Consider the following 16697-nt stretch of genomic DNA (forward strand, 5'->3'; position numbering starts at 1 on the left):
AACGAGTTATTTCGCTTTCTAGCTTACTCATATGACTCATTAAACAAGGGATGAGGCGCAAAGCGGCCATGTAATATCCTCTATATATCTTCAGAATCTGGTTGTATACTTTATAAAATTACACTGCAAATGATATCAAAGTACGCCTCATCCCTTGTTTAATGAGTCATATGAGTAAGCTAAAAAGCGAAATAACTCGTTTTATTTATAGATAAAATCATCACGACATAATTGTCTAATCTTCAGAATCTGGTTGTCTATTTTATGAAATTACATTGCAAATGATTTAAAATTACACCTCATCCCTTGGTATGAAATGAAAGTTTGCAGTAAACGATTTAATGCAATGACCTTAGTCTGCGATGACCGCTTTGTGTGTGTGTGTGTTTTTTTTCTCCTGGGTAACTGATCTAGATCAAGTGAACTTTTCTCCATACTGTTGCTATTGGCACTGCTAGTGTTATACAGAAATACCATTTCAGTTTCAAGCTTTCAGTTTCATTAGTCATATCATAAAAGAATAAAAAACAAAATCTTTTCATCTCCAAAGTTATCAAGTGTCCGTACCACTTGGTTTCATCTACTAACGGTTGTCGTTTGATTTCTTTAAAAAGAAAACAAGAAAAATGTTCCAGGGATTTTAAGGGTAAGTACGATTTATGATTCATTATACAGTTCACATTCTGTTTAGTGCCATTCCAGCATTGCAACATATAATTTTGAACGCAATATATGCACAACTTACTGTAATTCCATTTCCTAAATTTCAAGTCAATGCCGAGGCGACTGTAGATGCGGATGAAGAACAGATTAAATCTAAGAAGCTCAGCCGAGTAAAATTATTTCGCTAATTCTCGTGCATGATTCTTGTGGGAATTTTGCTTTTTTTTCACTCTTTTGACTGCGAGATTTCAAAAAGCTGAAAAGTGTCACGCGACATCGCATGAAACACGAAATGTTCATTTTGATTTGTGTTTATCAGACATCCTTGAAAGTTGATCGATGGCTCTGCATAACTAATGCTATTTCGTTTCCATTTTCCAGAGGCTTTGATTTGATGTACTTCGCGGGAGATAGTTTTTAGAGGAGTCTGAAGGCAGGTACGACTTTTTTTTCATAATGAGGTCTGGCATATTACGCTGTTGGTTATTCCAGCTGTATGATGTCAAGATAGGAATATATACAGTGTCATTCTCTTGAGCTGCCTATATAAAGGCCCTCGTCGATTTGTGCAAATATGGATTATTCTAGTCATGGACGATGTTATCAAAAGTATAACTAAGTGAACATATACTAATGACATTTCGCAAGAATTGCAAAACATCCTTGATCAAATGCCACAAAGCATGACAGATGCGGCGACCCTTAAAGTCACTGATATGATTAACAATTAAAATCTCTTTACGATTTCGGTACAATCTCCAGCAAACACTAATGAGAAAACCTTAACCTATCAGCTTTATGGTGTAACGATGAGATCATACCGAATTCTTCTGAATAGTTTACAAGGAATTGTAAAGCAGCTGGAAGTGAGAATTAAGCACTAGATCTTAGGAGCACTGCAGGCTTAAAACGACTACACTCTCAGATTCTGAATCTAACTCGAGCGATAAATTTTACAAAATTTGAATCTGATTAATTGTCAAGTGACGCTGGTCGAAATAAACTAAACATTTTTAAAAAACCTGTGATAATTTAATTTCAGTTGTATTGCTCACCATTAACATCATCAGATACAATGAAATATATGAAGTTCATATATTTTGAACTGCGGTATTAGATACGTATGATGCACGATCCTCGCAGTAGATAGCGCTATTTAAGCAATAGCGAAAATCAGACCTGAAAAAATGATCAGGCCTGTACGGGATTCGAACCACTGACCTCTGCGATACTAGTGCAGCGCTCTACCAATTGAGCTAACAAGCCAACTGGGAGCAGGCCGTTAAGTTGATTCGTAATAAACCCCTGAAAGTGATAAATGAGATACAATGAAATATGTGAAGTTCATATATTTTGTACTGCGGTATTAGATACACGATGCACGATCCTCGCAGTAGATAGCGCTATTTAAGCAATAGCGAAAATCAGACCTGAAAAAAATCAGGCCTGTACGGGATACGAACCACTGACCTCTGCGATACTAATGCAGCGCTCTACCAATTGAGCTAACAAGCCAACTGGGAGCAGGCCGTTAAGTTGATTCGTAATAAACCCGCTTAATAGCGCTATCTACTGCGAGGATCGTGCATCGTACGTATCTAATACCGCAGTTCAAAATATATGAACTTCATATATTTCATTGTATCTGATTTATCACTTTCACGGGTTTATTACGAATCAACTTAACGGCTTGCTCCCAGTTGGCTTGTTAGCTCAATTGGTAGAGCGCTGCACTAGTATCGCAGAGGTCAGTGGTTCGAATCCCTTACAGGCTTGATTTTTTTTCAGGTCTGATTTTCGCTATTGCTTAAATAGCGCTATCTACTGCGAGGATCGTGTATCATACGCATTAACATCATACTGGCCAAAACAGCGGACGCCGCAAGAGAAAGAGATAGTCGAAACGCAAGCACAACTTGAATCCAGAAATGATCAAAATATTCGTGGTTAGAAAAATATTTCCAAAGTTTAATATACCAAGCATAATGAGCATTTTACGAAATAAAGGAAAATCTAGCAAAAACAACAGGTGCCAATGGAATCTTCAAAAATGAGAAAAAAAGGGGGAAATACGAGTTGGAGGTGTCTGGCGAGGGTTTTATCATTCTATTCGCGCTTTTGAGAGACGAATGTTGGAATTAGATTTGACATCTTTTATAAGGTTTTGAAAGCTTCAAAAAATTAAAAAAAAGAATGTTTGTACTACTGCGGAACAGTCAGTGAAAACTATTTCGCTTCCTTGCGTGTTTTGTTTTTATTCAGCGTAAAAATGGGACAGTGACATGGTTAATCTATTCAATGGGGTGCAAATCTGAAAGTAACGAACATAAAATTTGCGTCGTGTCATACCGCGAAAGCGAAATTTTTGCCATTTTCTGCGCAAAAAAAACGATAAAAAATATAACATAAACCATTTTATTTTACAATGAGAACCCGAATTCAGCCCCAATATTTTTTCACGTTTCTCTTCGTGTCTGCGTTATATTTTCTTTGTAGGACAAGTATCGCTTCAATGATTTTCATTCGGTTTCATCATTCATAGCATCAAACCACTAAATGCAGCGTACACATTCCTTCGAGTTTTGCGATTTTTGGATAAGTCAAGTTAGGAAAAAAAACAAATTTTGCAATCTCTTTTTTAAAACTGCTCACTTATAGGTTCGCGTAGCCTGATGCAAATATAAATAATTTCGTAATTGCATGATAAACGTATTAATGGCAGTGCGAAGGAACTACGTCGACAATAAAATGCTTCAAAGAATCAAAAATAATTCTTTATTCCTCAAAGTGATGAAAATTTATCTTATCTGTACAGAATTATCAGAAAAATTTGACGTTAAGGTTTTGAGAAAAGATCAACTGTCTGCTTGATGGCGTCACTTTTTTTCCCGCCTTTTTACATCCTCGTTAGCCGGTTGAAAACTCTAGCTTTTGAGAAATGGATTCCCAAAGTTGAATTGGAAATTTCTTAACGAGTCGTAATAGCTCTGCACTACAGACAGAACAACTCACAAGTTTCTCTTTTTCCCGATGTCTTGATGTTTATGATGTTCTTTTGAAGGAAAATACTTAGCTTTTTCATTCGGTTTCATCGGTCGCAGTCTTCAAGAATAAAAAAATAAAAAAAATAAAAAAAAAAGGGAAATATGGGTTGGAGGGGTATGGCGAGGGTTTTTATCATTTTATTCGCACCCTTGGTGGAAACGAATGTTGGAATTAGATCTGACATCTTTTATAACCAACTAAACGTTGTAAAAAAACATTTCTGCGCTACTGCGGAATAGGCAGTGATTAACTGTTTACTTTTTTATTCAGCGTAAAAATGAGACGGTGACATGAGCTATCTATTTAATAGGGTGCAAATCTGAAGAGTAACGAACACTAAATCAGCCTCATGTGTCATTACGTGGATAGCGAAATTTACTCCCTCGCCCCAAAAAATACCTTTGGAGAGGAAATATAACATGAACCCCTTTATTTTACAATGAGACCCGAATACAGCCTTAAGTTTTTGACCGTTCTCTACTTGTCTGCATTATATTTTCTTTGTAGGGAAAGAATCGCTTTAATCTAATGATTTTCCTTCGGCTTCACCATTCATTGCATCAAAACACTAGACGCAGTGCGGACGTCTCCAAAAATGAAATGTAACATTCTGTTTACATCAAGTTGGTTCTGTATAATTAATGCTAACTTTGTTTTCATTTACCAGTGGTAACGACTGGATTGGCTTGCGAGAAAAAATAGTTTTGGTGGTGAGAAAATCATCTAAAGCAGTTTGAGGATGCGTAAGATTTCTCATTCAGATATCTGGCAAATATTTTTTTACTCCTAGAACCTTCTAACTTTGCGCTTTCAAGATAAATCAAGATAAGAGAAAACAAAATTTTGCAATACCTTTTTTCAAACTGCTCATTTATGGGTGCACGTAGCCTGTTGCAAATATAGATTATTCGTAATTGTACGATAAACTTTCTGTGATCACGTAGTAATGGCTCTGCGAAGGAATTGCATCAACGATAAAATGCTTCAAAATATCAAAAATAACTGTTTAAAACCCAAAGTGTTAAAAATGTATATTGTTTGCACAAAATCTACAGAAAATCCAAAATAAGGGTTTTGAGAATAGATGAACCTGTCGGTTTGATGGCGTCACTTTTTTCCTGCCTATATACATCTTCGTTGGCCGGTTGAAAACTCTTTTGAGGAATGATTTCCGAAATTGAATTGGAAACTTCTTAACAGGTGGTAATAGCTCTGTGCTACAGAAAAAACAACTTTAACTTGACAAATGAAGCAGGGATTTTATCAGCGATTGTAGAAACTTGAAAAATAAAAGATTTCTGAAACATGCAGAGTGGTGTACACAAACTTAGCTGTATGTGTGATACTGGAAAGCAAAATTTTTCCTTTTGCTTTAAAACTTCCAAATTGGAAATGACACACACAAAAAAAACCTCTTTTAAACCTGCAATGAGTCTCCAAATTTTATGCAACTTTGTCATTTATTTGATCGGTCAAGCTTATTTTGTGTCCGTTCTTTAAATGCTTGTGACGTTCTTTTGAAGGAAAAGATATCATTTCAGCTGTTTCAACGGTCGCAATCTTCAAGAACGAAAAAAAAAAGGGAAATACGAGTTGAAGGGGTATGACGAGGGTTTTCTATCATTCTATTCGCGCCCTTGAGAAACGAATGTTGGAATTAGATTTGACATCTTTCATAAACTTCAAAACTTTGTAAGAAAATGTCGGTACTACTGCGGAACAGTCAGTGATTAATTGTTTAGTTTTTTATTCAGGGTAAAAATCGAATAGTTACATCAATTGTCAATTTGATAACGACTGGTGCAAATCTGAAGAGTAACGAACACTAAATTGGCCTCATGTGTCATGCGTGGAAAGCGAAATTTTTTCCATTTTCCGCCCTATAACAATACTTTTAGAAAAGAAATATAACATAAACCCCTTTATTTTACAATGAGACCCGGATTCGGCTTTCATTTTTTTTACCGTTCTCTACATGTCTGCATTATATTTTCTTTAAAGGAAAACTATCGCTTTAACTTTAATGATATTCCTTCGGTTTCACCAGTCATAGCATCAAAATACTAAATGCGGCGCACACATGTCTCCAAAAATGTAACATGTACCTACTTCAAGTTGGCTCTGCATAATTAATGCAAGCTTTGTTTCCATTTTCCAGTGGTAACGATTTGATTGGTTTGCGAGACAAAAATAGTTTTGGTGGCGAGAAAAGAAATCTATAGGAGTTTGAGGGTACGTACGATTTCTCAATCAGATATCATGCAAATATTTTGTCCATTAAAACCTTCCAACTTTGCGATTACAAGAAAAGTAAAGACAAAAGAAAACCAAATTTGGCAATCTCTTTTTTAAAACTGCTCATTCCTAGGTGTATGTAGCCTGATCCCAATGTAGATAATTGCGTAATTCAGTGTAGGATAAACATTATGTGACCATGTACTAATGGTCCTACGAAGGAATTGCGTCGACGATAAAATGCTTCAAAGTATTAGAAATAACTGTTTAAAACCCAAAGAGATAAAAATGTATACTATCTGCAAAAAATCAACAAAAATCCAGCACAAAGGTTTTGAGAATAGATCAACCTATCAGATTGATTGCGTGACTTTTTTCCTACCTTTCACCATTGGCCGGTTGTATCACTTTGAGGAGTGATTCGACCTGAAATTAAATTGGAAATTTCTTACCGGGCGGTAATGGTTCTGCGCTACGGAGAAAACAACATCAACTTGACAAATAAAGCAAGGATTTTATAAACGATCGTAGAAACCGAAAAAAGTAAAAGATTTCTAAGAAGTGAGAATGATGAACACAAACGTAGCCGTGTGTGTCATACGGGATGGAGGGAAGAAAAATTTCCTCTTTTGCATAAAATTTTAAATTTGGAAATGATATGAAGAAAAAAAAATTGCTTAAAACCTGCTACGAGTCTCCGAATTTTATCCAACGTAGCTTTGTCATTCATTGGATCGGTTAAGCTTATTTTTTCCGATCTCTAAATGTTTATGATGCTCTTTTCAAGGAGAAGTTATAATTTCAGTTTTTTCATGCAGTTTCATCGGTCGCTAAGAACGGCGTGTTTATCTCTCCAAAGATATGAAGTACTCTGTACCTGATGTTCTTGTGTAGCTAATGGTCATTTGTTGTCATTTTGCAGTAGTGTATTTTGCTAAATTCTAGTTGAGGGGTTTTGGAGGAGTTTTAGAATACATCCGATTTCTGATTTATGCTTTCTTGTATTTTCATTCCGTTAATTTTTTAGGGATCTTTGTAGACTTCTGTAAGGACTTAGAGTTATTATGATACTTCCACGAAATGTAATGATTGCGAATGAAATTTAAAACTAAAAATCGTGATTGACATTTATTTTTCTTTAGCATATTAAACATTATTCGGTCAAGGGGCGAGGAGAGTAGAGCGCAGAGATTGTTACCAAATTCTCATTACTACTTTACGTGGAAATATATAGCAGCTGAAAAGGAGAATTAGGACTTGAAAGTTAAGGATGAACAAATATACTCGGCATCAACCCGGATACTGACAACTTAGATCAAGTTCTCCGTCAGGAACTGTGTGAGTCTAACGGAACCGGGCATCTATAAACAGACCATGTTATTATTTCTCCGAGCCAGCTTCAGCGCGGCTGCATGTAGTAAAACAATGTTACAAATCAAATCTAGGAAGCCCGGGGAATTAAAACAGTTTGGTCCGATCTTACACAATATCATGAACAATTTCAAGATTTTCAAAAATTCGTCAACAGCTTGTTACAGGCTAATGAGTGGCACGTGACATAAACACAAGATGTTTATTCCAATCCGCGTTTATCACGTGCTCGCAAAAACAAGTAATAAAGGAGGGGTTTGGCGAGGTTTTTTTATCATTCTATTTTCGCCCTTGAGAAACGAATGTTGGAATCTAAATCTAAATATCGTTATGTCAGCAAAATCGTTTAGGACATCGCGCCAACTCTATTAGATTTGACATCAAGTATAAGCTTCAAAACTCTGAAAAAAATTTCTGTGCTACTGCGGAACAGTTAGTGATAAATTGTTTAGCTTTTTTATTGAGCGTAAAAATGGGAAGATGACATGAGCTATCAATTTAACAAGTTGCAAATCTGAAGTAACGAACGCTAAATTAGCCTCATGTGTCATACGTAGGAAGCGAAATGTTGTCCGCATTCTGCGCTAAAAAAACACTTTTGGAAAAAAATATAACATAAAACACTTTATTTTACAATGAGACCCGAATTCAGCCCTAATTTTTTCACCGTTCTCTGCATGTCTGCATTATATGTTTTTTTTTTTTTTTTGTAGGGAGAGTATTGCTTCAATATAATTATTTTCCTTCGGTTTCACCAGTCATAGCATCAAAACACTAAATGCGGCGCACACATGTCTCCAAAAATGTAACATGTACCTTACTTCACTTTTGGTTCTGCATAATCAATGCAAGCTTTGTTTTCATTTTCCAGTAGTAACGGTTGAATCGGTGTGCGAGAAAAATAGCTTTGGTGGTAAAAAAAAAAAAAAACTCCACAGGAGTTTGAAGTTACGTGCGATTTCTCATCCAGATACCATGAAAATATTTTGTGCCCTAGAACCTTCTAACTTTGCGCTTTTAAGATAAGTCAAGATAGGAGAAAACGAAATTCTGCAATCTCTTTTTCAAAACTGCTCATTTATAGATCTACGTAGCCTGATGTAAATAAAGATATTTTTATTATTGCAGTATAAACTTTGCGTGATCATGTACCAATGGTACTGAGAAGGAATTACGTCCACGATAAAATGCTTCAGATGATAAAAATGAACTATTTAACTCTTTAACTCCCAAGATCTTATTTTTAATTCTCCCCTCTAGCTCTTACATCTTTCCTTGTAAAATGTTTATGAGAATTTGGTGTTTAATCAAAGTAACAACTTCCACCTGATTAGTTTGAGTATTCTCATTACCACTTTGCTGGATACTGTATGGATATTATAGGGAGAAGTTACATGTTGATCACTTCTGGGAGTTAAAGTTAAAGTGTTAAAAATACATGTTTTCTGCGCAAAATAAACATAAAATCTAAAAGAAATGTTTGGAGAATAGATCAACCTGTTGGCTTGATGGCGTGACTTTTTTCCCGCCTTTTTTCATCCTCATTGGCCGGTTGCAAACTCTTTTGAGGAGTGATTCCCGAAATTGAATTGGAATTTTCTTGGTGGTAATAGTTCTGCGTTACAGACAAAAAAACATCAACGTGACAAATAATGCAGGGATTTTATAAACGATGTAGAAACCAAAAAACGTAAAAGATTGTTGAGACGCGAGAGTGATGAACACAAACTTCGCTGTATGTGTCATAGCGGGAGCTAGAAAGCAAAAGTTTCCCTTGTCCTTGAAACTTTACATTTTGGAAATGATATGAAAATAACCTCATGTAACCCTGCTGAGTCTCCGAATTTTATCCAACCTTATCATTTGTTTAATGGGTCAAGCTTATTTTTGTCCGTTCTCTAAATGTTACGGATGTTCTTTTGAAGAAGACATCATTTCAGCTTTCTCATTCGGTGTCATCGGTCGCTAAAAATGGCATGTTTACGTCTCCAAAAATATAAACTACTTCATAGGTTATGTTTCTGTCTAGCTAATGTTCACCTGTATTTATTTTTTAGCGGTGTAATTTGATTCATTCGCGTTTGAAGGATTTTAGAGGAGTTTGAGGGTAAGTGCGATTTCTGATTCATGTTTTCTTGTATGTTCTGTTAAGAACCATTTACATTTTACAACATTTATTTTCATTCGCTTAAATCATCTTTTTAGGGTCTTTGTAGACTTCTGTCAGGGCTTAGAGTTATTGTGGCACTTCCACGCAAGTGTCATGATTGCAAGTGAAACTTAAAACTGACAATCGTGATTGACATTTATTTTCTCTTCACCATATTGTTACATTGCCCGGCTAACGGGGTGGGGAGAGTAGAGTGCAGAGATCGTTACCAAATTCTCATTACTATTTTACATGGAAATGTATAGCAACTGTAAAGGAGAATCACAATTTAGAAGTTGAAAGTTAAGGATGAACAAATACACTCGGCATTCACTTGGATACTGACGGCTTAAGTCAAATTCTCCGTTAAGAAATGTTTGTCGCACAGAACCGCACACCTAATGATTGCTACATCACAGTCTCCGAGCCAGCTTCAAAGCAGCTGTAGTAAAGGAATATTACAGATCAAATCTAGGAAGCCCGGTGAATTAAGACCGTTTGGTTCGATCTTACACAATGTTATGAATAATTTTAAGATTTTCGAAAATTAGTCAACAGCTTGTCAGTCTGCGAAATGGCACGTGACGTGACACGAGATGTTTATTCTAACCAGCGTTTATCACGTGCTCGCAAAAACAAGTATAAAAGAAAAATCGCTAGCAAAACCAACAGGTGCCACCGGAATCTTCAAAAATTAAAATTTAAAAAAGCGAATACAAGTTGGAGGGGTATGGCGAGGTTTTTTTTTATCATTTTATTCGCGCCTTTGAGAAACAATTGTTGGAATTAGATTTGATATCTTTTATAAGCTTCAAAACTTCGTAAAAAAATTTCTGTTCTACTGCGGAAAAGGCAATGATTAATTGTTTAGTTTTTTATTCAGCGTAAAAATGGGACAGTGACGTGAGCTGTCAATTCAATAAGGTGCAAATCTGGAGAGTAACGAACACTAAATTAGCTACATGTGTCATACGAGGATAGGGAAATGTTTTCCGCATTCTGCGCCAAAAAAAAATACTTTTGGAAAAAATGTATAACATAAATCTGTTTATGTTACAATGAGACCCGAATTCAACCTTAATTTTATTTTTACCGTTCTCTACATGTCTGTATTATAATTTCTTTGCAGGGAAAGTATTGCTCCAAATTAATGATTTTCTTTCGGTTTCACCAGTCATAACATGAAAACACTAAATACGGTGCGCACACGTGTCCAAAAATGTTACACGTACCTTAATTCAAGTTGGTTCTGCATAATTAATGCCAACTTTTTTTCATTTTCCAGTGGTGACGATCGGATTGGTTTTGCGAGAAAAACAGTTTTGATGGTGAGAAAAGATCTACAGAAGTTTGAGGTAACGTACGATTTCTCAATCAGATATCATGCAAATGTTTTGTCCACTAGAATCTTCTAACTTTGCGATTGCAAGATAGGTTGAGATAAGAGAAAACCAAATTTTGTAATCTCTTTTATAAAAATGCTCATTTATAGGTCCACGTAGCCTGATGCAAATATCGATAATTTCGTAATTGTAGGATCATTAAACTCTGTGTGATCATCTACTATTGGCACTGCAAAGAAATTACGTTGACGATAAAATACTTCACAGTATCAAAAATAACTCTTTAAACCCCAAAATGAAAAAAATTAATATTACCCGCACAAAATCAACGGAAAATCTAGAGTTATGAGAGTAGATCAACCTGCTGGCTTGATTGCGCGACTTTTTTCCCGCCTTTTAACATCCTCGTTGGCCTGTTGAAACTCTCTTGAGAAGTGATTCCTAAAATCGAATTGGAAATTTCTTACAAGGTGGTGATACTTCTGCGTTCCAAACAAAGCAACATTAACTTGACAAATAAAGCAGGAATTTTACAAACAATTGTAGAAACCAAAAAATAAAAGAGATTCTGAAACGAGAAAGTGATGAACATAAACTTAGCGGTATGTGTCCTACCGGGAGCAAGAAAACAAAAGTTTCCCTTTTGATTAAAACGTTAAATATAGAAATGATATGAAAATAAACTCTTTTAAACCTGTAATGAGTCTCCACTGAGATTTTGTCCAACCTTGTCATTTATTTGATAGGTCGGGTTTATCTTTTTCCCGATCTCTCGCTGTTTGTAATGTTCTTTTGAAGGAAAGATACCATTTCAGTTTTCTCATTCGGTTTCTCGTTCGCTTTAAAACAGCATGTTTATGTCTCCAACGCTATAAAGTACTCCGTGGCTGATAGTTCTGTGTAGCCCATAGTCACCTGTTTTCGTTTTCCAGTGGTGTGATTTGATTCCTTCAAGTTCGAAAAGTTTTGGAGGAGTTTAAAAGGTTTGTCGGACAGAACCAGACATCTTAAAAGCAAACTACGTAGTGATTGTTAGTATATCGCAGTCTCCGAGCTGGCTTCAAAGCGACTTTCGTAAAAGGAATATTAGAGATCAAATCTAGAGAGCCTAGTGAATTAAAACCGTTTGGTCTGATTTTACACAATACCTTAAATAATTTCAAGAGTTTCAAAAATTTTTCAACAGCTAGTCAGACTGCTAAGTGGCACGTGACATAAACACGAGATATTTATTCCACGCCGCCTTCATCACTTGGTCGCAAAAATCGACGAAAGACGGCGTCAGAATCAGATTCTGAGGGTTTTTCTAAAAAAGAATTGATGACTTTGCTCTTTATGTGCCAGTTGTTTTGTTTCATTCTGCCAACAATTTCTCTGAATTTCATATAGCATGTCGATCAAGTTGTTACAAAATGAGCGCTCGATGTCACCGTTGTCACGCAAGTGGTTTCTGTGAGCTAATGCCTCATATTGATTGAAAGAAATATACCCCCGTATCTTGAACGACATTTATTAGAGGGTCTCAATGGGGTCAACCGTTAACCGTCAAATGGCTGAATTCTCAACCGTCAACTGTAAAAAAAGCAATATTTTTACCGCAAGCCAATGTTAGCAGTCAAATGTCTCAGATATCCTTAATTAAAAACTAAACGATTGCCATGATTGGGGTCAAGTTCTGTTGTATATAAATATAAGTTTTAATATATCACAAAAAAAATATTCATGTAGGTTCATTAACATCTAGTCGCGAGTAAAACTGTTCAGCGACAGAACTGACGTCCGGTGTGGAAACACCTCTGGTGTGCAACACTTCCGGTGTGGTAAAACGTTAGTTATTTATTAAAAATAGGAGTTATAAATCAACCGGACAGTCCTTTACAAATGCGTCATTAGAAAAAATTACAGCCAAATTCGCGCGTTTAGTTCGTTTTAGAAAGGACGTTCCAATGAAATAACCATCAACCGTCAAATGATCTAAAATTTAACCGTCAATCGTCAAAAGGCCTTATTTTGAACCGTAAACCGTCAACTTGAGTTACGTGACAACCCACAATGAGACCCTGTTTATGGGCGGAAAACATTAATTAACTCCATATGAGTCCTTACCTGATCGAGATTTTCTTGAGTTATCAACGACGCTATTGCGTAGTTTAATCTTGACTCGCGTAAAAAATTTAATTTTAGTTTCTCGCCATCCGCTTTTCATTCAGTCACACGATCAGGACATTTACTACGAATTTACACCCATAAATCTGTGTAGCTAATGTTTACTTGTTTGCAATTTCCACAGAACGTGATGTGACAAGGAAGGTGCAAAGAATTTTGATGGTGAGAAAGTTTTTGGACTTGTTATATTTTTCATATTCTGTCCGGTATGGACGTTACACCCCAAAATAATAACTCCAGGGGGCAGTGCTGCGTGACGTACTAAAGAAATGCAAGTACGTTTTCAATGGATGTTACACCCCAAACTAATGACTCCTGGGTGCAGCATTGCAATACATACCAAAGAACTGCTAATAGTGTTTTCAATGGCGTTGCCATCCTACGACATATACTTCCATTTGATATTTTTTAAAAAGCTTACAATTCGCGCTCGATTTCTGTTGTCGATAACAGTCACGCTATAACACGTGAACTATAATGCTTGGAATTGGATGAACTGCCTGGATTCAGAAGAAGAAGGAATCAATAGAAGAGGAATCTATTGATTTGTAAAGCCCTAAACTTTCGATGATGATTCGTCAGCCACATTGCAACACGATTGCAGAGAACATAATTGAATTAATAAAACTCCTCTGACAGTCAAATTGGATAGAATGTAATGCTACTACACATCCAATACACGAATACAGAAAACCTTTAAAACGTGATAATGTTACTGGTATTTCTGTTGTTAAGTCAGAAAAATGTATATCAAATTTTTTATGCCTTAAGAATATCAAATGTTTAATTGATGAGGTTTTTGTATATGTACAAAATTGACATGAATGTTGAATTCTCAATTTTTTTGCAACTGAATAGTTTTTCAAAATTGTCTAATTTTAGAGAGGATCCTCCAAAACTTACACGAGGGAACCATAATGAACAACAGGGCAAAAATCAAGCAAACCATCCTTATAGGTAGTTCTGTTGCTAAATTCATGCTCATGACCGAACGTGATCTACAAGCAATCGAGTTATGCAAGGAATGTTTAGTTTTGCTAAACAGCATAGCATTGGGTGAAGAAGATCAATTCACTATACAATCTATCATTTTGATCAATGATACAATGATGTCCGCATATTTCAACATCTCTGATTACACAAACGCAGAAAGATGCGCTAGAAAACTTCTTTTCGCACTCCATGATTTTGGAGACACAAAATCAGAAGGGCAAGTAAGGTTACAACTGGCAAAAATACTTCGCAAGCAAAGAAAGTTTGAAGACGCAAGAAAACAGTATGAAATCGCAATAGGAAACATGAAGACAATTGGAGAAAGGGTAATGGAAGCCAATGGTTACATTTCTCTGGGAATTATGTTAAAATCACTCGGTGAATATCAGAAGGCTAAAGATTATTTCGAGAAAGCACTTGCCATCCAAATGCAAATTGGTGACAAGGGAGGAGAAGCAGCAACCTACGTAATCCTAGGAGCTGTGTTAATATCACTCGGTGAATATCAGAAGGCTAAAGAATATTGCGAGAAAGCACTTGCCATCCAAATGCAAATTGGTGACAAGGAAGGAGAAGCAGTAACCCACGTAAACCTAGGAGCTGTGTTAATATCACTCGGTGAATATCAGAAGGCTAAAGAATATTGCGAGAAAGCACTTGCCATCCAAATGCAAATTGGTGACAAGGAAGGAGAAGCAGCCATCTACGTAAACCTAGGAAAAGTGTTAGTATCACTCGGTGAATATCAGAAGGCAAAAGAATATTGCGAGAAAGCACTTGCCATCCAAATGCAAATTGGTAACGAGGGAGGAGAAGCAACAGCCTACGGAAACCTAGGAAATGTGTTAGCATCACTCGGTGAATATCAGAAGGCTAAAGAATATTGCGAGAAAGCACTTGCCATCCAAATGCAAATTGGTGACAAGGGAGGAGAAGCAGCCATCTACGTAAACCTAGGAAATGTGTTAGCATCACTCGGTGAATATCAGAAGGCTAAAGAATATTGCGAGAAAGCGCTTGCCATCCAAATGCAAATTGGTGACAAGAAAGGAGAAGCAGCAGCCTACGGAAACCTAGGAAATGTGTTAGCATCACTCGGTGAATGTCAGAAGGCTAAAGAATATCACGAGAAAGCACTTGCCATCCAAATGCAAATTGGTGACAAGGGAGGAGAAGCAATAGCCTACGGAAACCTAGGAAATGTGTTGCGCTCACTCGGTGAATATCAGAAGGCTAAAGAATATCACGGGAAAGCACTTGCCATCCAAATGCAAATTGGTGACAAGAAAGGAGAAGCCGCAGCCTACGGAAACCTAGGAAATGTGTTAGAATCACTCGGTGAATATCAGAAGGCTAAAGAATATTACGAGAAAGCACTCGCAATTATCATCAAAACTGGCGAGAGGTCGGGACAAGTAACATGTTACTTGGCTCTAGGAAGGGTTTCTTCCGCACTCAAAAAGTATACGAATGGCGAGAAAGCACTTTCTATTGCCACAGAAATTGGTGACCGAAGAGGTCAAGCAGTAGCCTTTGGTCTCCTCGGCGATGTGTTCATTTGGCGTAATGATCCTCAGAAGGCCATGGAATGTTACAAGAAACAACTTGCTATCAGCGGTGAAATTGGCCATAGAACTGAATTTGCACAAAGCTACCTAAACCTAGCATGTGTGTCTCTAATTATTGGCGAATATGAAAGAGCCGACGAATACCTTGAGAGAGGCCGCGCGATAAACTGTGATATTGGAAAAATAGGGGAGGATTTACAAATCCTACTCCTTTTTTCATGCTTGAGGTTCTCGCAATCAAAACGCGAGGAAGCATCTTCGTATCTTTATCAGTACATGGATAAATTTGAAACACTGCGAAATCTTCAGCATGGAAACGAACAATGTCAACTGGGTCTTTTAGAAAGCTACGGAATTTTTCCCTACCAGAGGCTCAGTAAACTGCTATGTGCTGCTGGTAATCCTCGACATGCACTTTATGTCGAGGAGCTTCGACGGGCTAGATGCCTAGCAGACTTGGTGGCACGAAACTTTTCCGTTGAAAATCAGATCTCAGCTGATCCACAATCATGGTATGGGATGGAAGAGATTGTGAACAAAGAACGTGACTCTGCATTCTTGTACATTTCATATGATGATCGAAGGGTTTCTCTTTGGGTTCTGAAAGCAAACGGTGACACTTTGTTCCGACAATCCGAAGAAGTCGATGACAAAACTCTCATGGCTGAGGATGCTTTTACTTTGAATACTTTTTTCAACAAAAGTATCCGCGGCTTTGGCGTTTTACCCAAACAGAAGTGCGAGGATCGGTCTTTGAACGAAACCATGTCGATATTACCTAAAGATGAAAGCGAAGCAGATTTTAGAGGCGATAAAGCCAGAGACGCTGAAAGGATGCTTTCTGTATGTTCCAAATTGATCATCGCTCCAGTGGCCGAACTACTCACCGAGCCGGAAATCATCATTGTTCCCGAACGTAGCTTGTACCGAGTCCCATTTGCAGCCTTACGCGACCAACCAGGCGGAAAGTGTTTATCAGAGACCTTCAGGCTCCGCGTCGTCTCTTCTTTGACGACTCTGAAGCTTATCCAGGACTGCCCAGTGGACTATCACAGTCAGACTGGCGCACTGGTTGTGGGTAATCCCAAGGTGGGCAGGGCACTTTACAGGGAAGAAATCCAAAACTTCACATCACTGACCGGTGCGAGGAAGGAAGCAGAGATG

General features: G+C 37.1%; 1 protein-coding gene and 1 long non-coding RNA gene across 2 annotated transcripts in view; one reads left to right on the plus strand and one right to left on the minus strand.

Annotated features, from left to right (window-relative positions):
• The window catches only part of LOC148720557 (uncharacterized), a 486858-nt gene that overhangs the window by 433438 nt on the left and 36723 nt on the right, over positions 1-16697 (minus strand). The window lies entirely within an intron of this gene.
• The window catches only part of LOC148720582 (tetratricopeptide repeat protein 28-like), a 4116-nt gene continuing 2155 nt past the window's right edge, over positions 14737-16697 (plus strand). Inside the window, exon 1 of the mRNA XM_088739533.1 lies at positions 14737-16697. This exon is cut by the window's right edge and continues 533 nt beyond it. Within this exon, the coding sequence (XP_088595659.1) occupies positions 14754-16697 (1944 nt within the window). The 5' untranslated portion in view covers positions 14737-14753.

The sequence above is a fragment of the Stylophora pistillata genome, chromosome 11 (genome assembly GCF_964205215.1).
Source record: "Stylophora pistillata chromosome 11, jaStyPist1.2, whole genome shotgun sequence".
NCBI classification, from domain to species: domain Eukaryota; kingdom Metazoa; phylum Cnidaria; class Anthozoa; order Scleractinia; family Pocilloporidae; genus Stylophora; species Stylophora pistillata.